The sequence below is a fragment of the Erythrolamprus reginae genome, chromosome 4 (genome assembly GCF_031021105.1).
Source record: "Erythrolamprus reginae isolate rEryReg1 chromosome 4, rEryReg1.hap1, whole genome shotgun sequence".
NCBI classification, from domain to species: Eukaryota; Metazoa; Chordata; class Lepidosauria; order Squamata; family Dipsadidae; genus Erythrolamprus; species Erythrolamprus reginae.
In genome coordinates, this window is record NC_091953.1 from 124,832,162 (window position 1) to 124,846,930 (window position 14,769).

The 14,769-nt window shown below is 43.7% G+C and overlaps 1 protein-coding gene across 2 annotated transcripts in view; it reads right to left on the reverse strand.

Annotated features, from left to right (window-relative positions):
- Nucleotides 1-714: 714 nt before the first annotated feature.
- Nucleotides 715-14,769, reverse strand: part of ACOD1 (aconitate decarboxylase 1) — a 77,906-nt gene continuing 63,851 nt past the window's right edge. Inside the window, exons 1-5 of one of the 2 annotated variants that reach the window (XM_070751872.1) lie at nucleotides 9,489-9,559; nucleotides 8,691-8,852; nucleotides 7,616-7,705; nucleotides 4,681-4,886; nucleotides 715-2,873 (exon numbers count right to left, since the gene is read on the reverse strand). In XM_070751872.1, the coding sequence (XP_070607973.1) occupies nucleotides 1,916-2,873; nucleotides 4,681-4,886; nucleotides 7,616-7,705; nucleotides 8,691-8,852; nucleotides 9,489-9,500 (1,428 nt within the window). In that variant the 5' untranslated portion in view covers nucleotides 9,501-9,559 and the 3' untranslated portion in view covers nucleotides 715-1,915. Of the gene's footprint in view, nucleotides 2,874-4,680; nucleotides 4,887-7,615; nucleotides 7,706-8,690; nucleotides 8,853-9,488; nucleotides 9,560-14,769 lie in introns of those variants that run through there. The other variant, XM_070751873.1, reaches the window with a different exon arrangement.

Consider the following 14,769-nt stretch of genomic DNA (forward strand, 5'->3'; position numbering starts at 1 on the left):
TTTATAGGTCATAACCAACACTTTGAATTGTGACCGGAAATTGATTGGCAACCAATGCAGACTGCGGAGTGTTGGTGTAACATGGGCATACCTGGGGAAGCCCATGATTGCTCTCGCAGCTGCATTCTGCACGATCTGAAGTTATGTAATATTTTCCTTCTCATTTCCCTAACCCTTGTATTCTTGATTTTCCTTATATTCTCCACTATATTTTTCATCTCTTGCACATCTACTTGTAATTCACTCTTCCACCATTTAGTCAGTCCTTGGATCACACATCCGTCTGCCTGCACTAACATCTTATATATATATATTACTTGCTTGCGCCTTGATACCCTCACTTTTTTATCTTATTATTTTTGCCCCACTGATGTCTGACTCCAGAGGCAACCGATGATTGTCAGACTGCCCTCGCCCCATCTCTGCCTCCAACACACAGCACTTGTCAGAGCCTTCCCCAGATTCCAGGATTGGCCCCACCAACCTCTTTACTGTCCCAATCTGCTGGCAGCTCCTGGTGGGCCACAATATTAACATGGTTCCTTAGAAAGAGTTCAGAAAGACTTGCAAAAATGTTCCCAAAAACCTCTCCAATATGTTGGAAGTGTAAAAAAGAAAGAGGCACGTTCTACCACCAATGGTGGACATGCACACAGGCAAAAAAGTTTTGGAATAAAATAACAAATTGGTTAAAAGAAATAGCAAAAACCAGAATTATATTTATTGGGTATTTTTAATAAAAAATAGAAAAAGAAGTAAGATACCTAGTTATACATATACTAACAGCTGCCAGAATAGTATATGCCCAACAGTGGAAAACAGATAAAATACCGGAAGAAAACATAATAATTAAAAAAATACTAGGCTGTGCGGAGATGGACAGGCTATCCAAAAGATTAGAGGGAAAAGAAGAATCAGATTACTATAAAACATGGGCAAAATTTTATGATTGGCTAAAAGAAATAAATAAATAAAAATGTATGCAAAGCAACACGTCAAATAAAAGAATTCAAAAATTAATATTATATAAAAGAAGTGTAATTCTCTGATCAAATATCAACAACAAAAAAAGTGGGGAAACTTTCATTTCCCAAATGTTGTATATATATGTTTTTATGTATGTTTTTTTCTTTTGTCTTGTATGTCATATTTGTAAAATAAAAAAAAGAAAGAAAGAGTTCAGAAATAAATGAGAAGAACATAGATGAAAGTGATTCATATTACAGGATATTTATAAGAAAAGCCACCATTCTTACACACATAGCTCTCTTAGTTAAAATACATGGCATAAATGCAAGGAGAACAATGCTTTTGTGTCCAGACAAGGGTAGTCCTTGAATTATAACCACAATTGAGCTAACAATTTGGTTGCTAAGCAAGAGAATTAAGTGAGATTTGCCTCATGTTATGGCCGGCTTTTCCACAGTTGTTAAGCGAATCACTGCAGGTAGTAGCATGGTTGGGGGATTCTGGGAGTTGAAGTCCAGATATCTTCAAGTTGCCAAGTTTGGGAAACACTGCTCTAAAGGACTCTACAAACTTATAACATCTTATATATTCTTAGACCTCTTAGAAAATACCTTTTCTCCATCCAATATTAAAATGTTACAGCAACCTATACATTAATCAGTGCTCATTAATTTTAAATCTTAATTTAATCTTAAGTGAATCGGTCTTCCCCACTGATTCTGCTTGTCAGTCGCAAAAGGGGATCATATGACCTTGGACACTGCAGCTGTTATAAATATGAACCAGTTGCCAAGCGTCCAAATTTGGATCATTTGACTTACAGGGACGCTGCAACGGTGTCGTAAGTGTGAAAAAAAATCACTTTTTTCAGGGTCGTCATAAGTTTGAAAAGTCACTAAACAAAATTGTTGTAAGCCCAGGACTACCAGGTATGTGTCACAAAGTCTCACAAAGTCTCTCTCTGGTGCTGCCGCAAATCTTTTGTCAGCTCAGCTCCTCGAAGAAGTGAGAATAGCTCCCCGCAGTCGTCCAGGGATTCCAACTTATCAACTGCATCTACAATGCTTTCGGCCACTTCCGGAGAGACCGCGGTGGCAGCGTTGGAGTAGAACTTCTTCACCAAATCCCCACGGCTCAGGGGCTTCCTCCAGTGCCCGTAGAAGGTTTCGCAACGCTCTGCCCAGGTCTCTCCGTCCTGGAGGGTGATTTTGACCCCGCAGTAAAGGCTGTTGAAACTGGGGAGATTGTCCGGAGAATGCTCCAGGGTGGTTTTTCGGAGAAGGTCGTTCAATTCTGGCCTAGATAGTCTTTGCGGTGTGAAGGATTCGATGGAGATGAAGCCATCCAACAGCGCTGCGCAGGCAGCAAACTGGAAGGAGTGCCTGGCTTCGTGTTCAGAAGAAGGGAATGGCCGATCAACATATCTAATCTTGGGGACATCAAGGACGATGGATTTGATGCAGCTAGTAGGCAGAGACTCTCCACTCTGCGCAAGGTGCTTCCTTACCGCCAGGGCAGCTTCGGCCATCCAGTGTGTCCCCAGATGTGCCGGGAAGCTCTTGAAGGCCACGTCTTGTTGGTCCAACAACCAAGAGTAGGATTGCAGGCTGGGCAGAGTCCTGGGCATATAATCTCCGTAGAAGGCCCCAAAGCCTGACTCGAGGTCCAGAATCAACTTGTTGGCTTGCAGGCCCAAAGAAGCCAGGAGAGCCGCTTCCACGCCATGCCGGCTGGCATTGCCCATATGTAGTGGTTTGGTCTGTGTGGCTGCGTTGGCCAGTGGGGCACCGGCATAAGAGGCGGCTACCGCCAGGGCTTCCTTACACTTGGCTTGGTCGAGGCCCAGGAGCTTTGCGGTGGCTGCAGCGCTTCCCATGGTGCCGAGAATGGAGGGTGGGTGGAACCTGGAAGAATCAAAATGGCAGCCGTGAGCAGAAGAAATGGCCCATAGGCTGCCCGCAAAGCTAGCTGCAGAATCAGCCGAGGGAGAGGGGGAGCTTGGGCCAGCTTTGGAAAGCTCTTGTAAGGAAACAGCATCGGACAGATGCAGAACAAGGCCTTCCATCCTCCCCCAGGGGGAGAGGCAGCTGTCTTCATGAGCTGAGTGAAGTGGGAGGAACAAAGTCCATCCCATATTATTATCATTATCATTATCATTATAAATATAGAAACAAAGCATACAAAACAAATCTAATACACTAATAAGCTACAGCTAAAACCCCTATATAGAGTACCTACAAGACCGCCTTCTGCCGCACGAATCCCAGCGGCCGCTTAGGTCCCACAGAGTTGGCCTTCTCTGGGTCCGGTCGACCAAACAATGTCATCTGGTGGGACCCAGGGGAAGAGCTGTCTCTGTGGCGGCCCCGGCCCTCTGCAATCAACTCCCCCCAGAGATTTGAACTGCCCCCACCCTCCGCACCTTCTGCACAATGTTGAAGACTTACCTCTGTTGCCAGGCATGGGGGGATTAATCTCACCCCCCCTCCTTTTTTCTCTTAACTTCTATTACGTTTATGTTCAGTTGGATGGAGTGTGTATGATTGTGTAGCAGATAGGTTTTTATAGCAATGTATTTTAAATTAGTGTTTTTTTAAATTAATATTAGATTTGTATTTATATTGTATTGCTGTTATTTTGTGAGCCGCCTCAAGTCTTCGGAGAGGGGCGGCATACAAATTATTATTATTATTATTATTATTATTATTATTATTATTATTATTATTGTCGTTGTTATTGTTGTTATTGTTGTTGTTGTTGTTGTTATTATTATTATTATTATTATTATTATTATTATTATTATTATTATATATTACTCAATCAGACAATCCAATCACACCATGCATCATATTTATTGGTCAGGGGGGTTCTAATTGCCCCAGCCTGGCGACATAGGTGAGTCTTAAGACTCTTGCAGAAGTCGAGGAGGGTGGGGGCAGTATGAATCTCTGAGGGGAGCTGATTCCAGAGGGTTGGGGCCCCCACAGAGAAGGCTCTTCCCCTAGGCCCTGCCAAACAACATTCTCTGGTTGACGGGACCTGGAGAAACCCAACTCTGTGGGACCTAACCGGCCTCTGGGATTTATGTGGCAGAAGGTGGTCCCATAAGTAATGTGATCCTATGCCATGTAAGACTTTGTAGGAAATTTGGAGGGATTTTTTTTTCTTGTTGGAGCTGTAGAAACCTAGTCATAACCATATTCTTTACTCAAGGACAAAAGCCTGCACCTGCGTAGAGATTGTATCTCTGGAGTGTGAAGATATGATTGGACTCATCACCAATATGATTGGTGATGAGTTTGTGGGTGTAGGGCAGAGTTGTGAACTTTCAACTGAGTGGGGAAAAGCTGGAAGCTTTCAGATTCGGGTTTCCCCAGAGGTGTCAATATGACATCTCTAATAAGTTGGAACTTTGAGGAACTTCTGGCCTCGGAGTTTTATTTCATTTGGAGTGGTTTTCTGAAACACTCAGATGATGCTAGGTAGAATCATGGCTGACCATTAAGCCCATGTCAAGAGGGTCCTTCTAAGGCAGGGGTAGGAAAAGTTGGCTCTCCTATGACATGTGGACTTCAACTCCCAGAATTTCTGAGCTAGCATGATTGGCTCAGGAATTCCAGGAGTTGAAGTCCACAAGACATAGAAGAGCCCACTTTGCCTATCCCTGTTCTGGAGCATATTTTAGAACAAGTAAAAGAAACCAGAACAGACCTTTTAGGAAGATTGCTGGCCTCCTTGGAGAAGGTCATCAGTCTGCCTTGCACCTCGATCCCAACGTTGAAAGCCAAAAGCAAGTCGCAGCCAGAAATCCTTTGTTTTTCAGCCATACCTTCGGCGACAGCCATGAGGGCTGACAACACTGGCCCAGAAGGATGGGTGGTTGGGTGCCACGTATCATCAAAATCCATGGAATGTATCTGTGAAGGGGGAATACAAATACAAATTTTGAGTCAGGGGAGTTGTAGATAAGGTAGGGGCTTTACCTTCTCTCCTGCGTTTTCAGCCCACTTGGGAATTATCTCCCTCATGTCAAAATCAAGATGACCAAAACTTCTCCTTGAAGCCATCTACAAGGGTCACCCAGAAAGTAATGCACCACATTTTTTTTTCACAGCCTACAATAATTGTACAAATGCAAAACTTTAGATATACAGTGATACCTTGGTCTTACGAACCCCACATCATGCGAACTTTTCGAGATACGAACCCAGGGTTTAAGATTTTTTTGCCTCTTCTTCCGAACTATTTTCACCTTATGAACCCACCACCACCTCTGGGATGCCCCGCCTCTGGACTTCCGTTGTCAGGCCAAGGCTCCCCTCGTTGGGAAACCCCACCTCTGGACTTCCGTTGCCAGCGAAGCACCCGTTTTTGTGATGCTGGGATTCCCCTGCAGCATTGCAAAAATGTGCAAGTCCAGAGGTGGGGTTTCCCATGGAGGGGAGCCTCAGGGGAATCCCACCAGTGCAAAAACGGGGGCTTCGGCTGGCAAAAGGGGTGAATTTTGGGCTTGCACGCATTAATCGCTTTTCCATTGATTCCTATGGGAAACATTGTTTCATCTTACGAACTTTTCACTTTTCACCTTACGAACCTCATTATTATTATTATTATTATTATTATTATTATTATTATCCTGGAACCAATTAAGTTCGTAAGACAAGGTATCACTGTACATTATTTGAATTGTCAGGAGTATGTGTGTAAATTTTGTGTTTCTTCAGACAGTTAACCTAGCTGAAGAAGTGTTTTGAAATAGTGTCTGTAAGTGATGTACGTTACAAGCAGTGTGTCGTCATTGAATTTCTCACTGCGGAGAAATAAACTGTTGGGAACATTCACAAATGTTTGTGTACAGTTTATGGAAAATCTGCAGTCGACAGAAGTACAGTTAGTCGCTGGGCACAAAGGGTGAGGCCATTAGAGGTGATTCACACAGTGCAGAAATGGCTTTGTGACCAGAACAATGAGTGGTACTGACAAGGCATACACACCCTTGTGTCTCACTGAAGAAAGGCTATAACACGGGACGGAGATTACGTGGAAAAATAGGGAGTGTAGAAGAAACATTCTTTCTTATGGGTAAGTTTCATTATGTTCAATAAATAATTGTTGAAGAAAATAATGTCTGGGGGACCCTCATATGACGATGGTGGTAGCCATGAATTTAAGCTGGCCTGGCCCCTTGTCAAAAGAGAGCCCTAACCACAGTAGCCTATGCCTGCCTAATCGAAAACAGGCTCCACTGAATTCAGTGTGACTTTCTTCCAGGCAATGGCTAGAACAGCCTTTCCCAGCCAATATTTGCGTGTAGCTTGTAATAAGTAAAATAATAATGTCGCTTGGCGGGGCCCAGGGGAAAAGCCTTCTCTGTGGCTGCCCCGACCCTCTGGAATCAACTCCCCCCAGAGATTAGAATTGCCCCCACCCTCCTTGCCTTTCATAAGCTCCTTAAAACCCACCTCTGTCGTCAGGCATGGGGGAATTGAGACATTCTTTCCCCCTAGGCCTTTATAATTTATGCATGGTATGTTTGTTTGTATGGATGTTTAGTTTTATAGTATTGGATTTGCATGATGTTTTTTATTACTGTTTTTAGCTGCCCCGAGTCTGCGGAGAGGGGCGGCATACAAATCCAATCAATCAATCAATCAATCAATCAATCAATCAATCAATCAATCAATACATACATACATACATACATAAATAAATAAATAAATAAATAAATAAATAAATAAATAATAAATACAGTGGTACCTTGTGATATGAACCCCTCGTGATATGAACTTTTCGAGATATGAACCTGGGGTTCGGAATTTTTTTGCCTCTTCTTACGAACTTTTTTCGCCTTATGAACCTGTCGCTGGGAAACCCCACCTCCGGACCTCCGTTGCAAGCGGAGCACCTGTTTTTGCAATCCTGGGATTCCTCTGAGGCTCCACTCCATGGGAAATCCCACCTCCTGACTTCTGCGTTTTTGCGATGCTGTAGAGAAATCCCAGGAGGGACTCTCAGGATCGCAAAAACGGGCACTCCGCTGGCAACGGAAGTCCGGAGGTGGGGTTTCGAGGACTACCGTGTTTTTGCAATGGTGCGATTTCACTGAGGCTTCCCTTGCTGGGAAACCCCACCTCCGGACTTCCGTTGCCAGCGGAGTGCCCGTTTTTGCACTGGTGGGATTCCCCTCCTGGGATTTCCCTACAGCATTGCAAAAACGTGGAAGTCAGGAGGTGGGGTTTCCCATGGAGGGGAGCTTCAGGGGAATCCCACCAGCGCAAAAATGGGCTTTAGCTTGAAAAAGGGTTAAATTTTGGGCTTGCACGCATTAATCGCTTTTCCATTGATTCCTATGGGAAACATTGTTTCATCTTACAAATTTTTCACCTTACGAACCTCCTCCCGGAACCAATTAAATTCGTAAGACAAGGTATCACTGTATTAACACTAAAATTCCATTGGGGCCTAGATCAGAGAGTTTTGGGGGGCGTGAAATGTTTACTTCTTCCTGAGAAAGGACATAACCGAAAATAATTGAGAAGCACTGGAGTAAATGGATGGAGTAGTAGCTATATATGCCCCAACAACTTTCTCTTAGCAAAAACCAGGTGGAATCAGAGGGTGGTAGGGAGTATCCAGCATTTCTTACCGCCACACCGTTCGCCAGTGCTGCGTAGAGGGGAGGCAACTTGAGCATTGGGCATCCCCAAACAGAACTGGATGAATCCGAGCTGTAAATCTGAAAAGGGAAAAAAAAATCCTTCTGCTTACAAGGAACTTTTGAATCTGAAGTGAAACAACTGCTTCTCCTTATGCTCTCTTAGGCTCACTCCGCCAAGCGCATCAAGCACAAGGAATCAGGAGCCGGAACAGAGGTCTAAAGTACTACAAGTTTATCTCATGCTACCTATACACGAACAAAAATAAAATCTGATCTACTAATGGCCAAGGCAAATTGGTACACAAGCAATGAGCAGATGCTCCAAAGTTCAACGGTGTATCTGTCAGGTCTCCAGGACCGCCTTCTGCCGCACGAATCCCAGCAACCGGTTAGGTCCCACAGAGTTGGCCTTCTCCGGGTCCCGTTGAATAAACAATGTCGTTTGGCGGGACCCAGGAGAAGAGCCTTCTCTGTGGCAGCCCCGACCCTCTGGAACCAGCTCCCCCCGGAGATCAGAACTGCCCCCACCCTCCTTGCCTTTTGTAAAGTTCTTAAGACCCATCTCTGCCGTCAGGCATGGGGGAACTGAGACATCTCCCCCGGGCCTATACAGTTTATAAATGGTATGTTTGTGTGTATGCTTGCTTTTAATAATGGGGTTTTTATTGTTTTTTAAATTATTAGATTTGTTCTTACATTGTCTTTGTTATTGTTGTGAGCCGCCCCGAATCTACGGAGAGGGGCGGCATATAAATCTATTAAATAATAAAATAATAATAATAATAATAAAGATCAGGAACAAGGAAAACAGGATAAAGTTCAAAAGTAGTCCACGTTTATTGCAAGCAACCTTTATACAAAAATCTGATCTACTAATGGCCGAGGCAAACTGGTACACAAGCAACAATCAGATGCTCCAAAAATCCAACAATGTATCCCTCAGGTCCAAGACCAGGATAAAGTAAACCAGGATAAAGTTTAAAGTTACTTTTTGGCACGTGAACCAAAAAAGGTTCACCATCACTGGCCTATCCAAAAAAGTGAGAATTAGACAACCTCTTACCTTGCTGTACTGGATGAGTTTCTGGAAGACGTCGGTTCTGGTGCCAACCAGCCCGACTCCCAAAGTATCCAAAATCATCCGTTTGCTCCTCTGAACGACTCGGTCAGTCAGGTGGCTTGTATTCAACCCGTGGATCACATTAGCAAAGTTCCCCGTAATGTTCTGTAAAAGAGAAGCCACATTTTTTTTCCTGGCCTGCTTCTACTAATCTACTTGGATTTATCATCATCATCATCATCATCATCACAACAACAACAGAACTGGAAGGGACCTTGAAGGTCTTCTAGTCCAATCCCTAGCTTAGGCAGGAAGCCCTACACTACTTCAGAGAGATGGTTATCCAACATCTGCTTAAAAACATCCAGTGTTGGGGCATTTACAACTTCTGGAGGCAAGCTGTTCCACTGATCAACCGTTCTGACTGCCTGGAAATTTCTCCTTAGTTCTAAGTTGCTTCTCTCCTTGTTTAGTTTCCACCCAATGCTTCTTTTTCTACCTTCAGGTGCTTTGGAGAATAGGTTGACTCCCTCTTCTTTGTGGCAACCCCTGAGATATTGGGACACTGCTATCATATCTCTCCTTCCCATTTTGGCTCAGCTCAACAAGCCTCTGATGGTCCTCTCTGACATCAAAGACAATTTCCCCCACCTCTGTTCCTTGACTGTCCTTGAAAGTCAACAGGGATTAGGAAAGTCAACCTCCAGTGGACAAAGCCACCTGTCCCTCCATGCCTAAACCATCTGTTTCCACCACTTCAGCTGAAGCATTCTCCTGGGAGCAAGACACGGAAGAACCTACCTTGGCCCACATGATGCTATGGAGTAATGTCCCACGCCTGTGAAGTCCAGGCTAGAGAGAGATGAACCTCTTCCTTTTATACATGTGCAAGGAGGAATGATGGAGAGGGGCGAGTCCTGACAGCATTTCAACATCTCCAATTTTCCCTGCTCTGCATGGCCCATTGGCTTGTCTGGTGCCCCAGATTGCAACAGGTCTCTGCGTTAGCAGCAAGTCATGTGCCGGGTTAAACAAGATGATTCGAAAGTTCCAAAAAAGTGTTCTGAGTGACGCAGAGGTATACCCGGGCGTTTGTGTGTTGTGAAAGGACACAGCTGGAGGGGAGTCCCCAAACCTCTTTCACAAGTGAGGCTTCCTGACTAAGGACGCAATGGGTATTTACAGTAGAAGAGAACACTGATACTCCATGTCTTGTCAGCCTGACACTGGTAGGTGGGAGAAACCTGGCTACTGTACACAGTTCTCGACTTACGACCACAATTCAGCCCTACAGGAGCTGCTGATACAGTTCTACAGAGGAATCACTGAGTCTGTCATCTGCACCTCTATAACTGTCTGGTTTATTTCTGCAACCCAACAAGACCAACACAGACTTCAGAGGATAATCAGAACTGCAGGGAAAAACAATTGCTGCCAACCTGCCTTCCATTGAGGACCTGGATACTGCCCGAGTCAAAAAGAGGGCCGGGAAAATATTTACTGACCCCTCGCATCCTGGACATAAACTGTTTCAACTCCTACCCTCAAAACGTCGCTACAGAGCACTGCATACCAAGACAACTAGACACAATAACATTTTTTCCTGAACGCCATCACTCTGCTAAACAAATAATTCCCTTAACACTGTAAAACTATTTACTATTTACTGAACTGCCACTTGACTGGTGTACCATAGGGTTCCTGCTTGGGCAGGGGGTTGAACTCGATGGCCTTCATGGTCCCTTTCAACTCTAACAATAAATGAATGAATGAATGAATGAATGAATGAATGAATGAATGAATGAATAAATAAATAAATAAAGTCTGCACTACTATTTCTACTAGTTTTTTCTCATCATTCCTATCACCCTTTTCCTCCCACTTATAACTGTATGACTGTAACTTGTTGCTTGAATTCTTAAGATTTTTATTATTACTGATTTTTTTTCATTGCTTATTTGACCCCTATGACAATCATTAAGTGTTGTACCACAAGATTCTTGATAAATCTATAATTTCATTTATGTACACTGAGAGCATATGCACCAAAGACAAATTCCTTGTGTGTCCAATCACACTTGGCCAATAATTCTATTCTATTCTATTCTATTCTACTCTACATTTCTGTTGCTAAGCAAGACGATTGTGAAGTGACTTTTGCCCCCTTAAACGGCCTTGCTTACCACCACCATAAAGTATGGCCTTACCAGGGCATTATAAAAGGGTGTTAATACTTCATGTAATCTTAATTCTATCCCTCTGTTCATGCAGCCTAGAATTGTGTTGGGGTTTCTTTTGGCAATTTCTGCACATTGCTGGCATATTTAAATAGTTGTCCACTAGGACTTCAAGGTCCCTCTCGCAATTATTGCTTGTTGAGCAAGGTACCACATATACTGTACCTGTGCATTTTGTTTTTCTTGCCTAAAAGTATTATAAAATGGGGCTACCTTTGAAAAGTGTTCGGAAACTTCAGATCATGCAGAATGCAGCTGCGAGAGCAATCATGGGCTTTCCCAAATATGCCCATGTTACACCAACACTCCGGAGTCTGCATTAGTTGCCGATCAGTTTCCGGTCACAATTCAAAGTGTTGGTTATGACCTATAAAGCCCTTCATGGCACCGGACCAGATTATCTCAGGGACCGCCTTCTGCTGCACGAATCCCAGTGACCAGTTAGGTCCCACAGAGTGGGCCTTCTCCGGGTCCCGTCAACTAAACAATGTCGTTTGGCAGGACCCAGGGGAAGAGCCTTCTCTGTGGCGGCCCCAGCCCTCTGGAACCAACTCCCCCCAGAGATTAGAATTGCCCCCACCCTCCTCGTCTTTCGTAAGCTTCTTAAAACCCACCTCTGCCGTCAGGCATCGGGAAACTGAGGTATTATTTCCCCCTAGGCCTTACAATTTACGCATGGTATGTCTGTATGTATGTTTGGGTTTTATAATAAGGTTTTTTTTAGTTATTTTAGTATTGGATTGGATTGTTACATGTTGTTTTTATCATTGTTGTTAGCCGCGCCGAGTCTACGGAGAGGGGCGGCATACAAATCCAATAAATAAAATAAAATAAATAAATTATCGTACTTTTTTTCATCATTGAGTTTCATTTTGTTAGATAGCGCCCAAGTCTGTCAAGATCCTTCTGTATCATGAGCCTATCTTCTGGAGTCTTGGCTATTCCTGCCAATACACTTGTGGTACTTTTGAACTCTGTCCTGCTTTTTGAATTCATGGATTTGATAAGTGTCCACCTCTTTGCTAGGTTTTGTGCAAATCCATGAAGCAGCCAAATTCAGACCTTTACTTTCTGTCAATTATGGTAGCAGAGGCATTGTTATCTCAAGAAGGATATCTCAGGTTTGTCTGGTGCACCAGTTGCGGCCCTATTTGGACTGGGAGTCACTGCTCACAGTCACTCATGCCCTCATCACCTCGAGGCTCGACTACTGTAATGCTCTCTACATGGGGCTACCTTTGAAAAGTGTTCGGAAACTTCAGGTCATGCAGAATGCAGCTGAGAGAGCAATCATGGGCTTTCCCAAATATGCCCATGTTACACCAACACTCCGCAGTCTGCATTGGTTGCCAGTCAGTTTCCGGTCACAATTCAAAGTGTTGGCTATGACCTATAAAGCCCTTCATGGCACCGGACCAGATTATCTCAGGGACCGCCTTCTGCTGCACGAATCCCAGCAACCAGTTAGGTCCCACAGAGTGGGCCTTCTCCGGGTCCCGTCAACTAAACAATGTCGTTTGGCGGGACCCAGGGGAAGAGCCTTCTCTGTGGCGGCCCCAGCCCTCTGGAACCAACTCCCCCCAGAGATTAGAATTGCCCCCACCCTCCTCGTCTTTCGTAAGCTTCTTAAAACCCACCTCTGCCGTCAGGCATCGGGAAACTGAGGTATTATTTCCCCCTAGGCCTTACAATTTACGCATGGTATGTCTGTATGTATGTTTGGGTTTTATAATAAGGTTTTTTTTAGTTATTTTAGTATTGGATTGGATTGTTACATGTTGTTTTTATCATTGTTGTTAGCCGCGCCGAGTCTACGGAGAGGGGCGGCATACAAATCCAATAAATAAAATAAAATAAATAAATTATCGTACTTTTTTTCATCATTGAGTTTCATTTTGTTAGATAGCGCCCAAGTCTGTCAAGATCCTTCTGTATCATGAGCCTATCTTCTGGAGTCTTGGCTATTCCTGCCAATACACTTGTGGTACTTTTGAACTCTGTCCTGCTTTTTGAATTCATGGATTTGATAAGTGTCCACCTCTTTGCTAGGTTTTGTGCAAATCCATGAAGCAGCCAAATTCAGACCTTTACTTTCTGTCAATTATGGTAGCAGAGGCATTGTTATCTCAAGAAGGATATCTCAGGTTTGTCTGGTGCACCAGTTGCGGCCCTATTTGGACTGGGAGTCACTGCTCACAGTCACTCATGCCCTCATCACCTCGAGGCTCGACTACTGTAATGCTCTCTACATGGGGCTACCTTTGAAAAGTGTTCGGAAACTTCAGGTCATGCAGAATGCAGCTGAGAGAGCAATCATGGGCTTTCCCAAATATGCCCATGTTACACCAACACTCCGCAGTCTGCATTGGTTGCCAGTCAGTTTCCGGTCACAATTCAAAGTGTTGGCTATGACCTATAAAGCCCTTCATGGCACCGGACCAGATTATCTCAGGGACCGCCTTCTGCTGCACGAATCCCAGCAACCAGTTAGGTCCCACAGAGTGGGCCTTCTCCGGGTCCCGTCAACTAAACAATGTCGTTTGGCGGGACCCAGGGGAAGAACCTTCTCTGTGGCGGCCCCGGCCCTCTGGGACCAACTCCTCCCAGAGATTAGAATTGCCCCCACCCTACTTGCCTTTTGTAAGCTTCTTAAAACCCACCTCTGCCGCCAGGCATGGGGGAACTGAGATACTCTTTCCCCCTAGGCCTTTACAATTTTATGCATGGTATGTCTGTATGTTTGGTTGTATAATAAGGGTTTTAACTGTTTTAATATTGGATTTTTATATGCTGTTTTTATTACTCTTGTTAGCCGCCCCGAGTCTACGGAGAGGGGCGACATGCAAATCCAGTAAGTAAGTAAGTAAGTAAGTAAGTAAGTAAGTAGGTAGGTAGGTAGGTAGGTAGCTAGGTAGCTAGGTAGCTAGGTAAGTAAGTAAGTAAGTAAGTAAATCTATCTATCTATCTATCTATCTATCTATCTATCTATCTATCTATCTATCTATCTATCTATCTATCTCCAAAATATCTCCCCTGCTCCCAGCTCCTTAATCAAGCCGAGCCGAGAACAGAACACCAGAACAGAACAGAATAGAAAAAAAGAGAAGAAATAAAAGATCTATTTGAGAAAGAACAATGTATAGAAACTGTTAATGATTTGTAAATATTAGCCATATAATAGGTACAAATGAGTATTGTGAAAAACGTAACGCAGACCTGTCCACTGTTTTTAAATGCTTTTGTTATGTTTGTCATGTGTGTTTGTAAATAAAGAAATTTTCTAATAAAAAAGAGAACAGAACAAAACAGAGCAGGACAAAATAGAACAGAACTCAGCATTTGTACAATTCAAGTTCCGAGAATTCCACACTAAGAACAACTCTATGGGTCCCACCTCAAACTTGTCTCTTCTTCCCTTTTCCCACAACCCACCCTATTTCTTTTCTTTCTTTCCAGACTGTCTTCTCAGTAAGGTTGCATTTTTCCTGCCAACACAACGTTTCCTGTAAAAACTTTGAACTTGTGTAACTCCGCTGGACACGAAAAGATGACTCTGTTTCACTTTCAGGCTGCCTAACGTTAGGCCATCCCAACTTCTTCTTTTATGCCTTCCAAAAAGGGTCCAAAGACGGACTGCAAGAATGGTGGAAGATCTTAAGCATAAAACGTATCAGGAAAGACTTCATGAACTCAATCTGTATAGTCTTTGAGGACAGAAGGAAAAGGGGGTACATGATTGAAACATTTAAATATGTTAAAGGGTTAAATAAGGTCCAGGAAGGAAGTGTTTTTAATAGGAAAGTGAACACAAGAACAAGGGGACACAATCTGAGGTTAGTTGGGGG